The sequence below is a fragment of the Equus przewalskii genome, chromosome 6, assembly GCF_037783145.1.
Source record: "Equus przewalskii isolate Varuska chromosome 6, EquPr2, whole genome shotgun sequence".
NCBI lineage: Eukaryota > Metazoa > Chordata > Mammalia > Perissodactyla > Equidae > Equus > Equus przewalskii.
In genome coordinates, this window is record NC_091836.1 from 71,540,675 (window position 1) to 71,550,449 (window position 9,775).

The 9,775-nt window shown below is 51.2% G+C and overlaps 1 protein-coding gene across 7 annotated transcripts; it reads right to left on the bottom strand.

The window, feature by feature from the left end:
• Positions 1 to 653: 653 nt before the first annotated feature.
• LOC103549329 (folate receptor alpha) lies at positions 654 to 6,849 on the bottom strand. Of its 7 annotated transcripts, none has more exons than XM_070625953.1 (7): positions 6,640 to 6,846; positions 5,504 to 5,704; positions 4,283 to 4,442; positions 2,957 to 3,117; positions 1,491 to 1,679; positions 1,208 to 1,343; positions 654 to 1,058 (listed from the first exon to the last, which is right to left on the bottom strand). In XM_070625953.1, exons 4-7 carry the CDS (start codon positions 3,107 to 3,109, stop codon positions 778 to 780), a joined length of 759 nt encoding a protein of 252 aa, XP_070482054.1. In that variant the 5' UTR covers positions 3,110 to 3,117; positions 4,283 to 4,442; positions 5,504 to 5,704; positions 6,640 to 6,846; the 3' UTR covers positions 654 to 777. The 7 variants fall into 7 exon arrangements, with proteins under 7 accessions (XP_070482054.1, XP_070482057.1, XP_070482056.1 ...); XM_070625956.1 differs by having other exon boundaries at positions 4,318 to 4,442; positions 6,640 to 6,836; XM_070625955.1 differs by lacking the exon at positions 5,504 to 5,704 and having other exon boundaries at positions 4,318 to 4,442; positions 6,640 to 6,849.
• Positions 6,850 to 9,775: the final 2,926 nt, after the last annotated feature.

Below are 9,775 nucleotides of genomic sequence, written 5' to 3' on the forward strand. Positions count from 1 at the left end.
CCCAGCCTCTCTGGTCAGGCATGGGATCCATCATGCCTTCAAGGTACACATATTTACCTGCTCCGCAAGGGGAAAGAGCTTGTTCTCAAGACCCAGACTACCTAGGCTGGAATCCCAGCTCTTAGGCAAGTGAAAGCTTTAGCTATGTTGCTTAATTTATGCACCTGTTTCCACGGATATAAAGTGCAGACAACAGTATCTACACCCTATAGGAATAAACATAACATAAATATAAGATAACCGTAAAGCATTTAGGACAGTGTCTGACAAATAGTGCTTTGTGGGTTTTAGTGGGGTACGGCTCTTGCTGGCCCCCTTCACCTCTTCCCAGGCATCCGTTCAGAACATACTGGGCATTCCCGTTTCCCTCTCTTCTATTGGAGAGCTGAGCACAGGGCAGAATAGTCAACCCTGGGAGGCTTGGGTCCAATTCAAATGACAAAATCCTGGGCCTGGCTCTGGATTAGAGCTGTAGTGAAAAATGAAATTGAGAGCTATGAATATGTCCTAGGTTACAAGCACAGTTAAGCATCTGGAAAGTCCATAGCAAGTATCAGTGCTGGGTGTTGATCAAGTATAACTGGCTCAGTCAAAGAGAACTGGGAAGCAAAAGTCAACACTCCCGTTCTCACCCAAGTAATTCACACAACATGTCTGGAGTGTCTGGTTTATTCAAACTGTCGGTCAGAGGCCCCACCATGGAGCAGAAACCAAATAGCTGGGAGCTGTGGGGCTAGACAAGGCAGGGATGTCTAGGTATCAGAAGGTGAAAGGAGCTCAGCTGAGCAGCCAGAGCAGCGTTAGGGCCAGGCAGAGCAGGAGAGAGCAGGCCCCACTGAGCCCAGCCCTATTCATGGCCTCGGCATAGAACCTCGCCACCTCCTCATTGGGGTTGCCCTGGGCTGGGTCGAACCACATCTGGATGCAGCGGCCACTCCCTCGGCTGTAGTTGCTGACCTTGTAGGAGTGACTCCAGATTTCATTACACAGAGCTTCAGGGGTGGGGAAGTAGAAATCGAAGGGGTGGCAGGCAGCTTCCACTGGGCACTGGTTAAACCCTGTAGGGAGGACAGAAGATCTTTAGCTACTGGGCCTGGAACTATCTCTGCTTCTGCCAGCCCCATAACCTCGAATCTCCATACACCAGTTCCACACCCCCACCTCTTTACCTCCAAATCCCTCCCACCGCTCCCGCCCCGGCCCCCACCTGAGGTCCAGTTCCAGCCCTTGTGCCAGTTGGTCTTGCAGGTGTAGGAGGTGCGACAATCTTCCCACCAGCGCTGACAGTCCTCTTTGCACAGGGGCACATCCAGGATCCGCTCTTTGCGCCAGCTCTGGTCCACCTGGGAGATGTCAATAGAGAAACAGGGCTCAGGTTCAAGATCCTCAGCAGCCCTGATCAGGCCCAGAGTCGGAGAGGTAGCCTGAGGAGATGTCTGGGAAGCTCAGCTCCTCTGTAAAGTTGGGGGTGCAGAGGAGGACACGCGTACCTGCTGGATCCAGGGCCCCAGGTTGGGGGAGCACTCGTAGAGACAGGTGTCCTGGATGAAGTGGCGCTTGCAGACGGCCTCCATTGTGCCGCAGTGGTCCCAGTTGAATCCATACAGGTAGGAGATGTCCTTATGGGCTTCCTGGCTGGTGTTGAGGAAGCAGCAGGAATTCTCTTTCCAGGGACTGCACTGAGTGGGGAAGATGCGGGGAGTGACTGCCACGCCCGCCACAGCCAGAATATTCCCACAGGCAGCCTCTCCTCTTTTAGTCCTTCATCCACCAGTGTAGTCAGTCTTTCAGGGAAATACTTGCTGTTGGGGCTTCCTCTTTGGGGGAGGCATGGTGTTTATACATTCATAATTCAAATCTTTATTGAGCTCCTACTCACTCTAAGCAGGCACTTCTCTAGGGACTGGAGGCACAGCGATGAACACTTCTCACAGGGTAATTGCTTTGGAAAAAAATAAAGCCGGGGAAAGGGATGGAGAATTGCAGATTTCTAGAATGGTCAGATTAAGCCTCATTGAGAAGGTGACAAAGACTTGGAGGTGAGGAAGCCAAGTTAAATAAATTGTACCCCCAGAATAGTTCTAATTCCATAAATACTCAATACATTCTTGTTGAAGGAATGAAAACCCACAGCCTAGAATTGAGTATAAAAGCAAAATATTAAAATGTGCACTTTTTTAAAAATGTAGACTGAAGAAGTTCAAGTCAAGGCTGCTGGAAGTATCCAAGGTGTATCCATTTGTCAGTCTGCACTGGCAGCTGGGGGCTCTGATTCAAAACAAGCACAAACCGGACTGTGATCATTATCTGCTCATGAGGTCAAAACGAATATTTACATATTGGACTGCGTATTACAAATGACTTTCCTTTTGCTTGTTTTTTTTACAGTTATGGTATCAAATTGATTTTTTGAGTGTTTAGATAGGCTCAGGATGTTAAAGGGGTTGTGGTAAGACAATTGTCATAGGCAGGAGACCTCACATCCAGTAGGGTGGAGAGCCCCAGCAGAAGTGTTTGCTAGATGCGTGAATCAAGGTGCCTTGCACCCAGCCTCACGACTGGTAAGATCCAGTCATTTTTTGAGCTGTTTGGTGTAGGCAGAAAAGAAACCACTGGGGCACCATGTACTTTCTCCTATCAGATCCTAGGATGGGTCAGTTCTAGTCTAAACTCTGAAATCAAAGTCACCCCCTGGGGTGGGTCTCTCCAGCGTGATTTCTGGGCCTGCTTCCTGATTTGTGTAACACGGAAACCCAACAGCCAAGAAGCTGAGCTGTTGGCGTGGTTCTGACAACACCGGGTACACACAATGTGTTAAACTAACAGTCGCCCGTATCAGTGCAAACTGAAGGTCTCCTCAGGCAGCCTCTACCATGGAACGGGTTTGACGCTTTTATCTCCTGCTTTCCTCTTCCTAAGTCAGCTCCTCCCCACCCTAGATGACCCCTTGGCCTACCTGCTCGTGCAGCGTGTCCTCCGGGCCTGGCTTTTGTTTGTGATGCTTGGCGTCCATGCAGACATTGAGAAGGTCAGTCCTGGGCAGGGCTGCCCGCAAGGCAGCCACCCACACCAGAAGGAGCAGCAGCTGTGTTGTCATGGGCAGGGCCATGGCAGTCCCTGAGGAAGAGCTGTGGTCAGTGGCACCAAGGAATGTGGAGGTGGGGCCTCAAGGTGAAGAACAGCCCTAGGTGGGTGGGGCCTCGAGGAAGCCCAGGGAGGGTCGCCCCACCCCGACGCGTCCATGTCTGGGCCTCAGGGAGGGCTGGGATCAGACACCACCTTCTGAGACAACCCTTGGGTGGGGCCACACTGACCTCCAGGAGGTCGTGAGGATCAAGTGATACAACTAAGGGATGGGGTTTGGGCAAAATGTGGAACTAGCCCGGACCACGGGTCCATAATCCCGTGTTCAAAATCCTTGGAGACGAATGTTTCAGAGTTTACAATTTTTAAGATTTTATAAAAAGTAATACAAAATAAGGTAATACAATTTACATGCACTCAACGATCAAGCACACGTTCTGTGGTGAAATAGTGACACTGGTGAATAAAAACTACAATAACCTCGCACTAATTTTCAGGGCGGGTTTTGACACCAAATGATTTGGTGCAAAAGCTTACAACAGTATCTTAGTTTTGGAGCTGCAGATAAGCTGCCTATGTTAAAAACAGAAACAAAAAACCTTGGTTCCAGCCCTTTCCAGCCTCATCATTTGGCCTTTCCCAGAGACCCTGTGACCTGGGGGATGTCACAGGGCACAGAGGCTTGGGGCTGGGGGTGGGTGTGGGTGGCCAGACAACCCATGGGGCCTTGGGAGGATCCTGAGCCCCCTGCCACAGAACTGGCCTCCCCTTGGCCTTCATTGCACCTCAATTCTCTGACCTCGGACCCTTGAGCTTTGGGAGGTGGCTGGTCCTTCACCCCACTCGCGGGTCACCAGGTGCCTGCTCTCCTAAAACGCTCGGCTCCTAAAGCTTATGCACCCTGCCTGCTCACAAAGTTGCTCTGCCTCCACATTGCCCCCGTGGCCTGCAGAACTCGGGCATCTTGCCTGGACCTCCTGGATGGGGCCTGAGCTGGGTGGCCTCCGGGCTGACTCCGCCCAGCAGGGCTCAGGGAAAACTGGAAGTGAATTCCCAACTAGTTCCCCTCCTCCTCCTTGCCCCCAACCCTTCCACAACCCAATATTCTGCTACTTCGTTTATTCCAGTGTTCATTCATTCTCTCGCCTGCTAATTCATTCATCCCAGGACTCAGTCATCCCTCCATTGTCCCACTCACTCGCTGAGCTCCGAGAGCACAGGACAAATCTGTACCCTCAGGGAATGCCAGGTGATTCTTCGGATCAGGCTCCTGGGGCTACGGTCTAGCAGATCAGAGAACAGGGTTCCGGATCAGCCGGTCCAGGATCCCAGCCCTCACACTTCACCTCCTGCCTGACCTTGGGAGTGACAAATAAAAATGGCAAGTAATAGGATATATTGGAGTACATGAGGAAGCCATTTTGTTCAAACCTAATTTGGCCTGACCTTGTCTTTCCAAAAGGGCCTGACGGAGGCCGTTGAGCATGCATTGTATATCTGCTTTAGAGATTCCCTATGGCAAGAGCAAAGGCACTTTAGATAAAGGTGCAACTTCTCTCCCCCTCCCAACGTTGGCACCTCCTTAAAGATTAAGCATCTTTCTTTAGGCTGGGAACCAATTGCAGCGCTCATCTGTGATTATTTTCATCGACAGGAGAAAATGACTCATATTATCTTGAGGCTTAGTTTCTATGTCTGAGGATTAAATGTAGGGGGGAAAACCCCAACAAATGATAGCCAGCTGGGCACAGATTGAGGAATCAGGGTGGTATGGTTTGAGGGATGTGCCCCAAGTCCCACGGCAGGGACCACCCAAGTCTGACTTGAGACCCTGAAGTCCGGAGCTCCTTCAGCTTTTGTCCCCTGCACCTCACTGTGCTGAGGCTCTCGTGGGGGCAGCTGATGTGGAATGCTGGGAGAGAACAACTGGAGGAGTACTGGGGGGCTAGAAGGCCATTCCCCAGGGTCCTCTGGCTCCCACCTGGTTGATCAGTTTTTCTAGCTGTGGCTGCTTTCTAGAACCAAAGCCCGCTCCTCTCCATGTGACCTACTCATTATGCAAGCCCCTCCCCTCCCCTCCTTCCTAGTCTCAGCTTCGGAGCTTGGTCCAGCTATGAACACCCCCTGCCAGCAACAACCATCACCCTCAACACACACCCCCTGCCCCAGGGCCCCAGACCTGAAGCACTGAGATCTCAGTGCTGTGCTGAAAGGCCAGAGCGCCGGCTTCTAGGTTAGGGATGGACACTAACTTGTAGTTTCACCTTTGGCAGCCCCTGCTCTGCTCTGGGCCTCAGTCTCCACTTCTGGATTCTCTGTGCTTGAGGCAAAGCAGTGTTCCCCGTTCAGCCAATCCTGTACCACACCCTGGGAGTACCACAGGGTGTGTGCCTCTGATAGGGAGCAGGGAGTGGCCTACCTGGGCAAGGAGGCTCTCTGTCTGGCTCAGGCTTCTCCTCTGCTCTACAGTCCACCTCCCCTTACGCCAGGGGACAGCTGCGGTTTAGTGGCCTAGGAGACGGCAGGAAGGCAGGCAGCGGGAATGTGGCCCAGGAGTGGAGCCTGGGATCGGGCGAAGGCCACTCAGCAGTTAATTATTGTACGCGGGCACCAGCCAGGCCTCCATGGGAGAGGGCAGAGGGTGCGGATTATAGTAACAGGCCTGACGCCAGTCCCCGAACCCCACTTAGCCCGTTTTCTCCTCAAAACTCAAGTCTGATATAACCTTGCAGCCTGAGTTGCCAGGATCCTTTAAAATAATCGGATCCACTTCCAACCCCTCTGTCCTGTTATACAAGTGAGGAGAATGAGACTCAGAATCCGGACAGAGCCAAGTGCAGAGCAGAGGCTGGAGCACAGGCTTCTGAGCTCCCTGCCAGCTGTAGAGAGCAAGGAGCTCCCATGTCCCCAACTTAGAGAGTCACCAACTCCTCCAGCCTCATCAGGCCCAGGCATCAGCCACCTCCAGCTGCAAAATCACAGTCATTGGAATGACCTGAGCCTCAGTTGCTCCAAGGCCCCAGTTCCCCCCAACCCCCCACTCACTCACCCACCCACCCAGGTATCCTTTCTATAGCATCTAAGAGTCTGGTCTAATTTAGACTCCTCCCACCATTCCCACGCCAGCCAAGGACAGAAGCCTTCCTTTTTTCACCCTCTAAGGCCATGATGGTACCACTGGTGGGGATAGGGAAGGGAGAGGGGCAGATTTGGGCAGGAGGAAATGTTGAGCTCCTTTTTGTCAAAGTGCCATGTGCAACCCAAGGGGAGCTGGCTGTAGAGGCAAAAGCCCAGGGGAAGGGTTCAGATTGGATGCAGATGTGAGAGCCATCAGCCTGTGGACGACAGTGGAAGTTTAGGGAAGATGGGGCCCCAATATGCTGGGGAAGGCCACAGATCTGGGCCCGTGGAGCAGGAGGGGGACCAGAGCCAGAGGAGGCATCTCCGAAGGAGCATCAGCCAAGAAGAAAGGTCCTAAAGGGCCTGCAAAGAAATTATTTCCCAGGAGACCCCCAGCTCGTGCCCTGTTTCCCTCTCCCTCAGAGTGAGCCTTACCTGACTCCTGTGACAACCTGGGAGGGTTAAGCCAGCTAAAGACCTCAGCAGGTAGAGGGCCGCTGGAACCCTCAAACCTCCTTTCTGGCTTTCCAAGCCCAGCTCAGCCTTCTCCTGACTGGAGAAGAAGAACCAGGTGTCTAGGAATGCCTCAAAGTGGAATCTCCTCTAGATAGGACTTGCCTCTGCCTCTTATCCTCCACACCTGCCCTGGGGGCTGATCATTAACTGGGTTTTATGGCCCCTCCACTGCAGGAGGGAGGTTTGGCCCCTGTACCCTGAGGCTTCAGAAGTAGTAACCAGCAACAGGGAGGTGAGTTGGAGGTGGGGTTCTGATCCCTGAGGAGTCCCTGCCCTTGTTGAGCATCCTGCCCTGCTCTGAATCTGGGGTCTGGGTGCTAGGGCCATCTGGCCAGCAGAAAGGGACAGGGTCAAGCTGCCACCTGGGAACTGATCAAGAGAGTATCTACCTGTACCAGAAGCTTAATACCAGCAAGGTTAGCCATTGGGATCCTTGCAGACCCCAATCTGAAGTCTGCCCCATGGTCAAACAAAGATAACAGGAAGGTGAGCTGCACAGCCGGGGGCTCTGGGCTGCAGGGAGTGGATGTGGAAGAAACTGGAGCCTTTTGTGAGTGCCAGCCCATCCACATGCACTCACTTGTCACCCATCCTCACGGGGAAACTGCAGTTCCCAGCAGCAAGGAAGGCCCAGGATTCAGATCAGAGTCTGATTTCAAGCCTGGCTTCTTTCCCAAAGAAAGGAGAGCTCTGTGAGGGGCCCTCAGGGCATCAGCCTGAGGATGGCAGAGCCATTGTTGCTTTGCTCCCGCCTCTCTTTCTGCCCTTCCTCTCTTGACTGCTGTCTTAGCCCCCTAGAAATTCTGCGTGCACTTCTATTGCCTGCCAAACCCTCTCCACGGAATGCCATTCCTTCTGCCGTTTTCTGCTTGGCAAGCATTACTCCTCTGGAAGCCTTCCCTAACCTCTCTGGGCTTCCCCAGAACTCTGCCCCACTCTGTGCTTCCCTGTAGCAAAGCCTCAGCTTATTGTTCTAAGAGTCATTGGTTCTCAGGTCTGTCTGCCCTGCCAGACCGTGCTCAACTCCCTTGCTGTCGGCAGGCCGAGCTCAGCAGACTGGGTGCTCAGAAAGCATCTGCTGGCTGAGAAAATTAGTGCATGGATTCCTTAACTTCCTGAGCACCTCCTCTGAGTCACACACTGAGCCAGGCCCCGGGGATCTGGGACAAAATGACATAGACATATTCCCTGTTTTCAGGTGTGTATGTTTTGTTAGGGAAAAGCCAGACAACAAACTCAGTAGATAGATTTGTGTTCAAGGGCGCTGGAGGGATGTGAGAAGAAAGTGCCAGGATGACTTCTTTTGGTTGGGTGGTCAGAAGTCATTTTAGGGGGGGAGTTGTAGATTGAAATCTCAGTAGCTACAAGGAGCCAGCCTGCAGAGGATAAAAGAACATTCGAGGAACACCGAGAGGGAATTGCTGGAGTAAAGGCCCTAGAGTGAAAGTGTGACTGGAGCTCATATATGAGGGTGTGGAGGGGGATGATTGGACAGGAGACCTAAGGGGGGAGCGGGGCAGGGCCTTCTACTGCACTGAAGAAGTTTGGTTTTTCCAACACATACCATGGGAAAGCATGAAAGGGTTGGTGAGGGGCTGTCATATAACAAGACATTTTTGCTGTTTGTTTTTACTTTATAAAAATCTCCATCAGAGAGTGAAACTCGTGGGTGAGAGTTTGACGACAAATGGGATATCTACAGTTCTCAAGTATCTGCCTACAGCATCCTTATCAATTACAAAGGGAAAAAAGTAATGGTGAAACCTGGCGGACCCAATCTTAACCAAAAGATCAGTTAACATCCTCAGGAATGGACAAACCCGACACTACGTGCCTCCCGTTATGATGCATCAAGAAGGACGCAGTATTGCCTTTGAGATATTCGTATCAAAATGCATAACCTCAATCTAATGATGAGGAAACAGAGACCCATAATGAGGGATATTCCACAAAATAACTGGCCCAAGCTTTTAAAAAATGTCAAGGTCATAAATGAACCTCCCTCCCTCACGTATCCATCAGTTAGGTGACTGTATTAAATGTGATATACATCCAATAAACATATATTGGAATATTGCTTAACAATTAAAAAGAATGAACAGGGGCTGGCCTCGTGGCCAAGTGGTTAAGTTCCTACACTCCGCTTTGGCAGCCCAGCTTTTGCAGGTTCAGATCCTGGGCACGGACGTGACAATGCTCATCAGGCCATGCTGAAGTGGCGTCCCACACAGCACAACTAGAATATACAACTGCATAGTCGGGGGGGCTTTGGGGAGAAGAAGAAGGAAAACAAAGATTGGCAACAGATGTTAGCTCAGGTGCCAATCTTTAAAAAAAAAAAGAATGAACTAGATCTTAATAGATTAATGTGGAAAGATCTCAGAAACTGTGTTCTTATGATAAGACACGTGGCAAATGAAAACTGCACTGAGATGCCCTTTTTCCCACATGTCAGTTTAGCAGAAAATCAAAAGTATGACGCCATCCTGTGTGGACAGGCTGTGAAGAAACACGCACTCTCGCATTGCTGGTGGGGCCGCATTGAAGCCACCTCTGAAACTATCACAATTATAAATCCATATACTCCTTGACTCGGCAATCTGTCTTCCGGAATTCAAGTATAACATTCTTGTACTACGTACAAGATTATTCGTTGCAGCATTATTTGTCATTTATAAAAGGGAAACAATGCAAGTGTTCATCACTGGGATCCCCCCACCAATATCTCAACCCCAGCCCACATCTAGTAAGGGAAGGAAGGGGAAAGAAACTTTCTTTCCCATCAGGAGCCCAATAACTCATCCACCAATCTCTGCACACCTTCCTTCCACCAATCCTCTGGTCCCCTGTGGTGGGGAAGTGATGAAATTGGCATGAGGGGGAAGCCTGGTGGAGAAGTAAGAGCCCCAGACTAAGGGACCAACTTCCAACCCCTACTTGCTGGTGAACTTCAAGCTAGTCCCAGTCCCTCTGGGCCTCTCAACAGGAATGATGAAGCAATGAGGCATGTCCCCCCAGTCCAATCATTCCTGAATTATTTACAAGACACAAGACA